The following is a 13,130-nucleotide window of genomic DNA, read 5'->3' on the forward strand; positions in this document are numbered from 1 at the left end:
CCAAAATTTACCTCGGAACTTATTCAGTTAAAACCCCTTCGCTCAAATAAGAAAAAAATTGCGCGGCGGGGAGGCCGGGGCCGAATTTTCGAAGCCCACATAGTTGTACCACCAATATAAGCCTAATTTAGACTGTGACAAAATCTTTGGTGGCTAACATCACTACTCAGGCTTCCAAGCTATACTAATTCATTCACCTCTAAAATTAAGCTTATCATATTCTAGTCTTACTTGAAGCAACATTTTACCTTTTTTGTACTATTTGGTGCAAAATCATTTGCGGAAGTTATTATATCAAATAAATTCAACTTGTAAACTATTTATATATTTTATAAAAATGATTTTTTAAAGACAAAAATTGAAGATGAAAATTTCAATTAACCAAAAAATCTACCTGCCCGTGTTTTTTTTTTTTAATGTACATATGATGGATATGAGGTATATTTTTAGGCATGCATGAGATACATATTAAGATTCAAAAAGCTACGAATAAAATTGTAGTTGTATAGCCAACAAATCTTTTCAATGAGATTTTAAAAGCCTCAAGCTAAACCAAACAAAAAAAACAAAACAAAATTATTCATCAATTACAAGCATTAGCATGCTCAAATGCACAAAAAATTCCAATTAGAAATTTCAAGTGATGAAACATGTAAAAGCTTGAAAATCAATTAATCATAATGCCTTTCTTCAATTTACTACAACAACAATAACAAGCCTTTATTGCACTATGTGGGATCAGTTATATGGATTATTTTTCTCCATTGTATTCTATTAATAGTTAAATTCTCATTTAAATATAATAAAAATATAATTTTTAATAATTTCTAAAAAAGTCTTTTCAAGCCTACCTCTACCTTTCTTAACATAGTCCGAATCTAATATTTTCACTTTAACAACGTCATTGGAAGGTCAATGTTTTATGTGACCAAAAACCATCCAAGGGGACCCTCTTATCTGCCACTGAAGCTACTCCAATATTTTCACGTATATAACAATTTCACATTCTGTCTCTAAGTCTAAAGCCACTCATCCACCTAAGAATTCTCATATCTGCAACAGTTAACTTAATTTTATGCTTCTCTTTTAAAGCACTATAGGCTCAATACCTTCTTATAAAATTTCTCTTAAATTTGAGGGGTACTTTCTATCACACAACAAGCCTGATGCATTCATCCATTTCAACCATCCAACTTAAATTCTAATAATATCCGCATCTATTTCACCATCAATTTGAATAATAGATCCTAAATATCTAAAACATGCATTTTGATATATCTCATCACTATATTTATAATTACTAAAATTACACTCCATGATTTTGATTTTAGATCTACTCAAATGAAAACCTTTAGACTCTTACGTTGACCTCCACAATTCAACTTTTTCATCAACTCCCTCTCTACTCTTATTGACAAAAAGAATATCATTAGCAAAAAGCATACATCAAGATATATCCTATTGCAAATGTCTAGAAAGAACATCCAATAATAATTCAAAAAGATATTGTTAAAGTTGATCCATGATTTAATATAATTGAAATAGGAAAATACTCGATCAAAACACCTTGTATTAAACACTAGTAATAGCTCCAATAAACATATCCTTAATGACTTGAATATAAACATTATTAACTCATTTCTTTTCTAAAACTCTCCAGAGCACTTATCTTGAAACTTTATTGCATGTTTTCTCTAAATCAATAAATATCATATGTATATCCTCCTTTCTTTCTCTGTACTTTTCCATCAAACCTCTTAGCTAATACATAAATTCCATAGCAAACCTACCTGACATGAATACAAACAAATTTTAAAAAATATTAATACCACATCATAATCTATATGCTCAGTTACTATCTCATAATTTTAATGTATGAATAATTAACTTAATTCATTTATAATTTGCACACTCTTTTGCATCACTTTTTGATGTAGAACTAAATGTTTAAAATAAACATAGGAAGAATTTTCACTATTCCTTGATAAGAGCAAGTAAGATTAGAACTATTAGCAAATTAAAACAATCGAATAAAACATAAGAGCAGTGACTTCGGTTTAGGCTAAGTTGCACACTAAGCACTTGAATTATCAAAACAACATAGAGAATCAAGACATGCAAATAGAATAGCTTTCAACAAAAATCCCTAATCTAACAATAAGATTAGAAGCATGGAAAGTACACTCAATAAGATTAGAAGCATGGAAAGTACGTTTACTAGGTTTTGGGCAACGGCAAAACAAAACCCTACGTTTACTAGCTTACGCAAACGTGAAGCTCGGCTCCTTGTGAATCGTCATCACCTACAAGATTAGGGGATTAGGAAAGTAATCAAAAGGGGGAAGAAGTTCACCCTTATCAAAACCCGGTAACAAGTAAGTGAGATGTTGAAGAAGTTTGTCGTAGATCCCTTGAAGGTTCAACTTTGTCGAAGCCCGACAACAAGTAGTCAAGATGTTGAAGACGATCATCGTTGCTTCCCTTGAAAGTACTATGGAGAGAAAGAGGTCTCTCTAATGTGTAAGTGTTGCACACGCTTGTTAGTACCTCTTCTTGCTCGGCCATGGAGAGATGAGCTTTGCTTGAAAACTCCCAAAGGGGGAAGAGGAAGAAGTGGCCGGCCATGGACAGGAGGGGTTGGGGAAACTAGGTTCCGATTTTGAGAGGTTTAGGTGGAGGGAAATTACAATTCAAACACCTCCTAATTAACCTCTTGATTGAGAATAATTAAAGGAAGGGAGAGAAGAGAGAGGGGGCGGTGAGCATGAAGGATGGGAGGATGTTAATTGATTTCCAATTAGAGAAGTTCCCTAATCGAAATAAATTAAGTAGTGGGGCTAGGGAGGAAATCGGTCAAAGGGAGGAGGGGGAATTTGAATTGCTTCCAAAGAGAGGAATTTGGGATTTAGGAAATAATTTTCTAATCCTATAAAACACGAAAACAACATTAGTAGGTCATCGCACGCCTTTCAAAGCGCAGCGACAAGACTTAAGTGAGATTTTCAATGTTAATGGAATTCAGTTGAAATAATTTTATAAAATTCCTAGAAAAATTCTGATCGTTTTGATATATATGACTTATATTTAATTGTGAGTATATTGGGAATTATAAAATTCGGAAGTTAAGAAATTCCCGTTTTGCCCCTAATCATTTGTATTGCCGGAATTATTTAAGTAAGGGCAATTTGGTCTTTAGCAAAACCCACTTTTCTTCCTTATTAAGCACCTGAACCCCTTCCCCTCTCATTTTCACGCTAACGGCCGAAACCGAGCGGACGAACAGGGATGGGCGGACGGACGGGTTCCGCGAGGGCTCTCCGGCGACGATTTACCGGCGAGAAAAATTAGTCCAAATCGAAGAGGACGACGAAAGGAGTCTTCAAGTATGAATATTTCGAAACGAATCTTTCTAGATTTCGAGAAATTTGAGAACGAAATTTTTAGGGTTTTATAGAATTTTGAAATTCTTTCGAAATCTCTTTACGAAACCTTTAAGGAATGTTTAGAGAAACATTTTAACGTTAAAAGTAAAGAAATTGGAAGAATTTTTGGAGATTTATAAATTAGGGTTTTTGACCTAAAATTTAATTTCGTAATACATCTTTACAAAAATGATTTCTAAGGATATTGGGAATGATTTTAAAGAGAAAATTGTGATTTTTGGTGAAATTTCATTTTCATTAATTTCCTAAATTAACGAATCTGAAAATAAATTATATAATTATTATATATTGTTAAGGAATAATTTTAAAATAGAGATTTGAACAAAATTTAAAATTTTGGGATTTCTAAAATTTAGATTTAAATTAAATCCAAAAATTGATATTAATTTAATTAAAATTTCATTAAGTATTGTAAGAAATAATTAAAGGGAAAAATGAGGAGTTTAAGCTTAGGACTTAGATTTAGCATTAATGAAGATTTAGTTTTGTGACACCTCTTTTATAAATTTTCTTAGGTTGTGATCGTTAAAGTGTGAGGTGACAGAATTTGATCGAAGCGACATACCGTGTTTAAGAGAGGTATGTATTCATACCTCATTTAAGTTTATAAGTGTAAAATTTATTTATACTTAAAAATGAAATTTTATGCATTTATTTTACTGTCAAAATGTTTTATTAACTGTCAAATGTTTTATATTTAAATGATTGAAAGAATACTCTGCAAATTCATGTTTCTATTTTATGCATTATTGGAAAGCATTTAAAGCATATGAATAACACTTAAGTATACAAATTTATGAAGCTGATGAAAGATAATTGAGCATAATTGAAAGATATAAAAACAATAACAAATTCATGTGTATGTTGATCCGGAAGTGCCAAAATGATAATGGTAAAGGGGCTTACAAAAGCCAAATGGTAATAGGATTCTACGGAGCCAAATGGTAAAGGAAATGACAAAAATTTGACTGCGTACCTGATCAGTACGAATAAGGGTACTTCCGGAACGGATGTATACATTTAGCATAAGCATTTTTGCATTTACATTGCATATGAAAATGTTGAAAGGAAAGAATGAAATGAATGTAATGTTAAAGAAAAGAAAATGAATATTACATGTTATGACTTGCTCAATGAAATGAATTACTTCAATTTGTAAAATATTTGAGATATGAATTACCTGCTGAGCGTTGGCTCATCCTACCTTTAAAAATATTTTTCAGGAGATAATTGATGGCTGCACGACGACCGTACACGTATCGTCGTAGGGGACCTCAGGGAGAAATATTTCTTTTTATGATTTCAGTTTGAGTCTTGGTTCTGTACCTGTGTAGTTTGTGAGTTTGAGTTTGTACCTGTGTAAGAACAGTAATTTTGGAGTTTATGTAATGTGTGATTTGATGTTTTTAGTAGTTGTGTGAGAAGAAAAAGTTTGGAACTCTTTTAATTGATGTTATTTAGTGGCTCTTTCATTTAATGTTGGATAATGTTTATGTACTGATATTAAAGTCTTTAATGAAATTATTTATGTTTAATTATGCTCATCCGTACGACCGACTGTTTCCGCCCCGTTAATATCGGGCTAGCCGGGTCGGGTCATAACAAATCCCACCCTATGGGGTCCGACGGCATTCAAAGCTTGGGTAGAATTGATGGGATAGATTTGTAGTTTCTTAATTTGGGTATTGGAATTAGGAAGGATTTTAATTAAATCATATTTGAATTTTAAATTCAAATTGAACTTAATTTAGGAACTTTTCTAAAATAGGTATCTTAAATTAGTAAAGAAATTTTCAAATTCAAATTGCTTTGAAATTTGAAATTAAACATTTCCAAATTAAGAGGAGATACTTATGGAAATAATTCAAGGTGTAATTTGAATTTTGGAGGGAGGAGGAGGGAGATAGGCCGGCAACTTGGTGGGCTTGGAATGGGGAAATTTCAGTGGGGGTGATGAGAATGTTGGGTTGGTTGGATGAGGGTGGAGAAGGAGTTGAGGTTACCCGACGGCGAGTGAAAGTTGTATGGTTGCCGGCGGCTTAAGGGGGTGGGATGGATTTCAAAGCCGGCGGCTAATTGATACGGGATGGAGGAGGAAAAACGATAGAGAAGGTAGAACCACGAACCCGGCCGTCTTCAAGGTTGGTGGGTGATCTGTTTTCCCTCTCCTAGGGATTTATCTTTCAAATACTCTCAAGATCTCACAACGAAATCTAGCAAGGGGAAAATTTTATCAATAATTCATTCATTAACTTTAGAAGAAGAACATGAGGGTTATAAACAACCTCGTACAAAAAAGACTCAAAGATAAAAGACGACCTTGCTCTTATGGCTTACATACGACTTCCCTTAAGCAAGGGGTAAAACAGGAAAGAAACAATTACAATATAAATAACAAATAACATAATAAAATAAATACATGAAATAACTTAAAACACATCGACTCGATCATGGTCGTAGATCGACGGCCATGCCTCAGATATACTTTTCATGCTCTGATGTCCCCGTCACTTTTATTCTTAAAAATAAAAACCAACACACTCGTTTTCCATGCATCTAACACTTTTTAGTCTTTAAAATAATATTAAAAGTTTAGTAGTTAGAAAAATTCCTTTATCTCCTAAGCATTTCTACACTCCTGTTAGAATATCATCAGGTCCTACTGCATTTTCTCACTTCATTTTATTTAAAAACTCTCAAACTTCAAATTTACTAATACGTCGATTAAAAAAAATCACTAATTTCATTTAGGATGCTAAGGTCACTAAAGTCACATTCTCACAACCTTCATTGAAAAATTTATTAAAATATTTCATCTACTTATGTTGAATATTATCTTTTAAGAAAAATATTTTTTGTTTTTCATCTTTACTAAACTTCATTTGAACTAATTCATTATTTCTCTTCTCTCTTTGTTTGGCTAACTTATACATACATCTTTCATCTTCCTCAGTATTTAGTTTATTATTTGCATCACATATTACTTTCTTAGACTTTCTATGGAGTACAAGCCCCTCTATACCTTTTCAATTTTTCAAAATTTTACATCAAAACAAATTTTATAAGTATTTTAAATTAATCTTCTCTTGACATTTTGATTCCACCTATTTTTACTATTATGAGCTTTTTCTTTTGTTCCTAAAACACATATTTTGCAATACTCTTAATCTACTTATTTTTTCTCATATAATACTAGCTTCCTCATGAACAACTCAAATCTAAACTATCAATCTCATTAGCATTTTCTCGAACTCATTTAGTTTCCTGAATATATAAAATATGTATCTTCTTATAAATCATAATATCTATTAATCCTATTAATTTGCCCATAAAAATAACTATTATCTAAGTTTATATCCTAATTTTGGCTTCATGGATTAGCTTCTTTGTCACATTAATCCATGATGTGGGAACTATTATTTATTTAACACTGCACTCAGGCACTAATGCAGCTGCCCTACACACTTTTCATTGTATTTAAGTCATATGCGTCGCTTCAAGAGAACAACATGGCATTAACACAATGAATTAAATGATTCATTGCATATTTATTCAATAAATTTTATGCTGTCTATCAACTACCTAAAGCAAAAATCCACTTTCTCATCCAGGGCTTGAAACCTGACAACGAAATAAAAAAAATGTATGTATTTATTTTATTTACTGAAAAATACCCAAACATCACCTAATACCTTGAGCAAAAGTTGTCGTCGCTAATCCTAATTCATATCACAAAATATGGGAAGGGTATGGTAGAGCTCGCAAAACTTAAAAGATAAAAGATTAACTAAACCTAACCCACAAAAGATGAGTTGTCATTCATAGCTAATTTTTCACATCTTTCAAGCATACATTAAAGACTTAAAAATGGATAGTGACCATACATATATATATATATCAACGTAACCTATAATATATTTGCAAGAAATAAAATGTATGGTAAGGTTTAGAAGATGAGAGGGAAATGAGGGAATAGGTTGCAGGTTTGAGATATTTTTATTTTATATGATTTTATTAGAAAGATCAATAGAGGGGTTTTGCCCCCAAGCATCATTAAATAATCATTATAATTGATATAATTGAATCCTTCTGATTGAGTGTTTTCGCCGAAAATAATACTATTAAATTGCAATAAATGCCAAAGCCTAGATGTGCTTCAAGAACTCATTCCCTTCAATTTGTGAATCATATAACACACTGATTGAGCACAAAATCTTTTGTTACTTAAAATTATCCCATTAGACAAATATTCACTTAACTCTACAAGGTCCTCTTAGAGACAAAACGCATAGTAGCCAATAATGATCCTTTAGTCATGTTTTAAATTACCTACTCAAACTAAGTATACTAAAATTCATGACAACCCAGGGTAATGAATTATGAGATCTTTCTTGGGTTCATCGTTAACACCAGAATACACATTAAATTAAAGGTAGTAAACTTTCTTTTTTTTAAAAGAAAATGAATTTGTTGCTATCATATGTTGTGCTATTAGTGCCTACTGACTAACATTAATTAAAATTTCTCTCTTGTGATTGGAAAAAGTAATTAACCAAAGAGATTTTTGCATATAGAAAACTTAAAACAAAATCATTAAACTCTCATTAAATGAGGGCATAATTTCAATGTACTATTTTATTTGCACTGCAGTCCAACTTTTAAAAATTTAACCCTAAACAAAACTTTCTTAAAATAGCTAGGCTCAAATTTTTGGAGCCCAAACTCAAATCTAACTTCTAATCATTCTAAGTCATCTGAATTCCCCTTTGTTGAGCTGACAAAACACGATTATTTATATAACACTTAAACATGCAATGTGACTTCAAGACACATCATGTTATAGGAATCAAATGATTCTCTTCACCATAAAGAGAACTAAAAGTGATTTATTTGTTAACCTCTACCTATAATCTGAAAGTCAATACAAGTACGGGGGTGACAACGACTGTTGATGGACATCTAACGACACGTCACTTAGAGTGAACATCGAAATGCCTCAACAATGCACAAAATCACCTCAAACTTCATCTGATTGCAAAATTGACACCAATGCACTCAAGATGTCGAATTCATCAAAGAAGAGTCACTTGTGTATAACTCGATTAAAAATAATGAGGAGCACAATGGTTGGCGAGCATGAGACTTAACAAAACTACCCAAACCAATTCCATTCGTCAAAAGAACTACGCCGATATATTCGGGACATTAAATTTACCTAAAGGAAGACCTCTTGTAAATGAATCGAGTGAAAGCAATCGAAATTGACAGTCTATGGATGCTATGTTTCACGAACCGATATATTTGGGACTTTAAATTTACCTAAGGGAAGACCTCTTGTAAACGAATCGAGTGAAAGCGATCGAAATTGACAGTCTATGGATGCTACATTGTGTGACGTCGCCAGAACGAAGTCCATTAGCAATCGTCGCGTCCAGAATGTAAAAAATAACTAAAAAAGATTGATATTGTCTAGGTTGGTGCACGAGTCGAATGGCAAAATTAATCAGGCATGAAACAATAAGAATTACTTGAGGTATGAATAACGAGGAACTATATGAGGGTCTTTTTGTTTAAACTAATTTTATAATAATAATAAGGAAGATTTACATACAAACCATTTTATTTCATACTATTTACATATCTAACATCCAAAACATTAATATTACATGACTACCACCAATAAAATAAATATGGGTGCATGAAATGAAATATTTAAGTTTATAAGGTGGTATGAGTGATAGGAATGAAATATATGAGTGATATATTTGATATTAAAGTTGTATATGAGTGGTAGATAAGTAATATTAATGTTTTGGGTGTTAGATATGTAAATATCATGGAATAAAGTGGTATATATGTAAATACCTCTAATAATAAATATATATATTTATATAAAATAAAAAGAAAAAAAAAACAATTTTAAATCCTATATAATCTACCCATTTAGAATCAGGTAAATTATATAAAGGAGCGGCATAATGGTGAAAATTAGCAAAAAGAGCATCGGATCCGAATAATTTAAAAAGGATTGAATTTGCCAAAAAATTTGGTGCATTTAGAATGAATCAAACAGTTTGGCCAAACGACTCAATAGAATCCGTAGCTTGGCCAAACGGCTCCAAAAGAACATGTGGCTTGGCAATAATAACTCCATATGATGAATGGCTATTATCGTGATCCTCTAACCAAATGGTTTCGTCAAATGACTCCACTATACTACGGTTATGGAAAAAGGCTTGTATGCTTCTCAAATGCGAATGTCATTGAGTAATAAATCATAAGATCTAATCGACAAGGCACAAAGCCCTCTATAAGTTAAGGTTGACTTGAATTCATCTCTTATGCAAAAATTCACCCTAAGTTTATAAGGTACCCTAATATGAAGCAACTTATGGCAGCCAACAAAAATTTTTCAGTTAGGTAGGGTCAACTACCTCCTCTAATTAAGTAGAATAGGGATCATGATGACTAGGGATGACAAAATCATGAGATTTTGATCAGGTTCATCATTATTGTCATGCCCTAAAATCTAATTTGGAAGAATTTTTTTTTATCTTTTATTAGACTACAACCAGAGCTATTAACTACATTTATCATTAATAAAATCATATATGAATAGAAATAAATTTTATTGATCAAAACATCTATATGCATCAAATTCATTGACCCAAAAATCATATACAATTCTTAGAAATCATATAAAGTACAATCTACAATCACTAGTCCTAAGTAAAAAAATAGCCAAAAGATAGAAAGAAATAAACTAATAGTAAACTTGGAGAATCCTGATCTGATTAATCTCATACACATGATCCTCTGCCCTGACTTGAAATTATTTAAACTACATATAATGATCTAAATAGTCCAGCATGTCACTAAAAGCCTATCACTAAATTCAAAGCATGGTAGAGAAGCAATATACATGTCATCAGTCAATTCATAACAATAACCGTCATATGATTAAGAATTAATGCAAAAATAGTAAAACTCACATGCAGTAGCAGTAGAATTTGTAAATAGTAAAAAAATACGATACGAAAGTCAATAAAGCAGTAAGGTGGATAAATCAATAAACCAGTACAAGTGTTGAATCAATAAAGCAGTCGTCCTATCAGTAAAAGCAACTGTTTAAAAACTGTCAAACTCATATCAATATAGTAAAATCTTATAATGATGTATACATACTATCCAATTAGTTTATTAATATCAAATCAGTATTTTAATCACATGCTCAGGGTATTACGTGCTCAGTATCAGTAATCAGTACAATGAATAAATAACATTAATAATAATAGTGAATCAATAGTAGTATCAATAATAGTATTGGTGTCTGTATTGGTACTAGTAAATCCAATGATAATAACAGAAAAATCAATGTTATGACAGTAATCGTACAGTAGCAATGAATTCGTAATATGCATTTCAGTAGTCACATTAAACAAATAAGAAGTCCTGGATATCACAGTGTTTTTCAGTATCATATCAATATTGGTAAATCGTTGGCTAAGTAAACAGAGTTGTCACCCTTTGCTCGTCGAGACAGTAATAACTATTTATAACTCACAATCATTGTATGATTGTATCACATGAATCAGTAAATGATACACCCAATCACAGTATTTAAAGAAAAATCTATTGGCCCACCATCCTATACAGGTCAATCATTCTTTAATCAACGGTCAACCAATCTTTACTTGTTTTTTACATACATTACAATAAAAGTGATAACGACCAGCTTTACCTAATCACATATCAATATTCATTCACAATGCCTATTTTAGCAATGTGCTTGTAATAAAATATAAATTTTTATTTAAAAAATTTCATACAAAATACAATATCTTTCATTCTACCTGATGAAATTTAGAAATTAACTAGTAAAAATGCATGTAATACTTAGTAAAAAAAATTGTACGATAAAAGTTCGTTAAAACCAAACAAAATGCAATAAATTCAATTCTAGAGAGAATCAAATTGTCAAACTTGAATTTTTTTAAAACAAAAATAGGGAATAAGTCACCTACCTTGATTGGAACAATTTTCATAAAAGGGTGAAGCAATCCGACGACTAAAATCGAATTTTCCCCTCTCTCCTCCTTCCTCTTCTCCCTCTCCCATTTCCTTCTCAGAAAAACCAACGGTGGAGTGAGGGAGGATGAGTGAGTGGAGAAAAAACATATATATAAATGATTTTAATGACCCCGCAACACAGTGCTCAGACCCAGCGCCGCAGCGCTACATGTTGAATCCAAAATTACTGTAGAATAGAGGCTTCAATGCCCTAGCGACCATTCTGGACGCCACTGCACTCCAGATCCCATCGCCTCGATGCTCAAAGGTGCAGCGCCTCTATGCTGTAGTTCAAACAGGAATTCAGATTTTTTTAACACATTTTCAACATTGAAGTTATTACAATCCCCCCCCCCCCCCATCCGCTTTAAGTGATAGGTGATCAATTTTAATTTTAAATTATAAATATGTTGCTACTATATGTCGGGTGCTTAGTGTCTATATAAAATCTAGCCTTAATCGAAAGTTCTCTCTCATTACTGCTAAGGATAATTAACTATAGAGGTTTGCGCCTATAGAAACTTAGCACTCATATCATAAAATCCTCGCTAAGATGGCGAAATCCTTGAATAATGTTTTATCTCTATCTAATTTGTCTTCTGAAAACTTTCCTCATAACATAATTCGCTAAAACTCTTCCTGAATATACGCAAAGAGGTTGGGGCCTCAAAAACTCAAAATTTTGAAGCCCACATTATTATGGAAGAAAACAGGAATCAAAACTTAAGAAAAAAATCCCTCCCTCTCCCCCTCCTCCTCCTCTTCTCTTCCTCTCCACCTAAAATCTATGGATAATAAAAAGACAAAGATGACATCCTCCAGCTATGAAACTCATCCATTTCCACTTCATAGTTCTTCCTGATGTTCTCTCAAGGCATAACTCATCTTAGTGCATTTATCGCTACTCAAATTATGAGAACAGAAACAGATGAAACGTATAAATGTCAAAAATATAAAAGAACGAGAACCTTTAAATCAGCTCTCAGTATTCCACAAGCAATAGAAAAAAAAAAAGAAAAATAAGTAAAAGGAATAACACTGGGAGATTTTCATGCCCTTAATGCTTTAAAACGAGAAAGAAGTTACAAATACGAAAAACAGCAGCTTCAGAGGCTTAAAAAATGAATTTACAAAATGAAAATTTAAGTTGCACAAATAGAGTACTTACATATCTGAATTTTTGTCAGCAGCGAAAAGTTTTTCTGAAGTAGACCCAACATTAGATGGCGCCTGTTCACACAAATGCAAATTTATATCAGAAGCAATTTTGCTATAATAGAGAAATGAAAGGAAATGACAGCCCAAGGGTTAAAACCCAAGGACAATATATAATAAACGGCATATACCAACCATATAGCTATCATTGAGAATGTATGGAATCGAGAGAAAAGGTAACAAAACCTCATTGTTGATGAAATTCATCAAGCCTTTATCATCTTCCTTCGCATCAGCAATGTTCTCATCATCAACTATCTAAAAGAATTCTTGAAAAAGACATTAGCATCACAAATAATTCAACAACATAAAATAATAATAAAAGCAATAATAAGTCTTAGAGGAATCAAAAGGAAAAAAAGCATTTAGCTTTATCAGAAGGAAAGGTAAATATCTATAATA

At 32.0% G+C, this 13,130-nt stretch overlaps 1 protein-coding gene across 5 annotated transcripts in view; it reads right to left on the bottom strand.

Annotated features, from left to right (window-relative positions):
- Window positions 1–13,130, bottom strand: part of LOC110094673 (serine/threonine-protein kinase 4-like) — a 90,299-nt gene that overhangs the window by 52,566 nt on the left and 24,603 nt on the right. For 4 of the 5 annotated variants that reach the window (XM_028693238.1, XM_028693236.1, XM_028693237.1 and 1 more), the window contains exons 10-11: window positions 12,864–12,986; window positions 12,682–12,743 (exon numbers count right to left, since the gene is read on the bottom strand). In XM_028693238.1, coding sequence (XP_028549071.1) covers window positions 12,682–12,743; window positions 12,864–12,986 — 185 coding nt within the window. The remainder of the gene's footprint in view (window positions 1–12,681; window positions 12,744–12,863; window positions 12,987–13,130) is intronic. The other variant, XM_028693240.1, reaches the window with a different exon arrangement.

The sequence above is a fragment of the Dendrobium catenatum genome, unplaced genomic scaffold (genome assembly GCF_001605985.2).
Source record: "Dendrobium catenatum unplaced genomic scaffold, ASM160598v2 fragScaff_scaffold_243, whole genome shotgun sequence".
Taxonomy (NCBI): Eukaryota; Viridiplantae; Streptophyta; class Magnoliopsida; order Asparagales; family Orchidaceae; genus Dendrobium; species Dendrobium catenatum.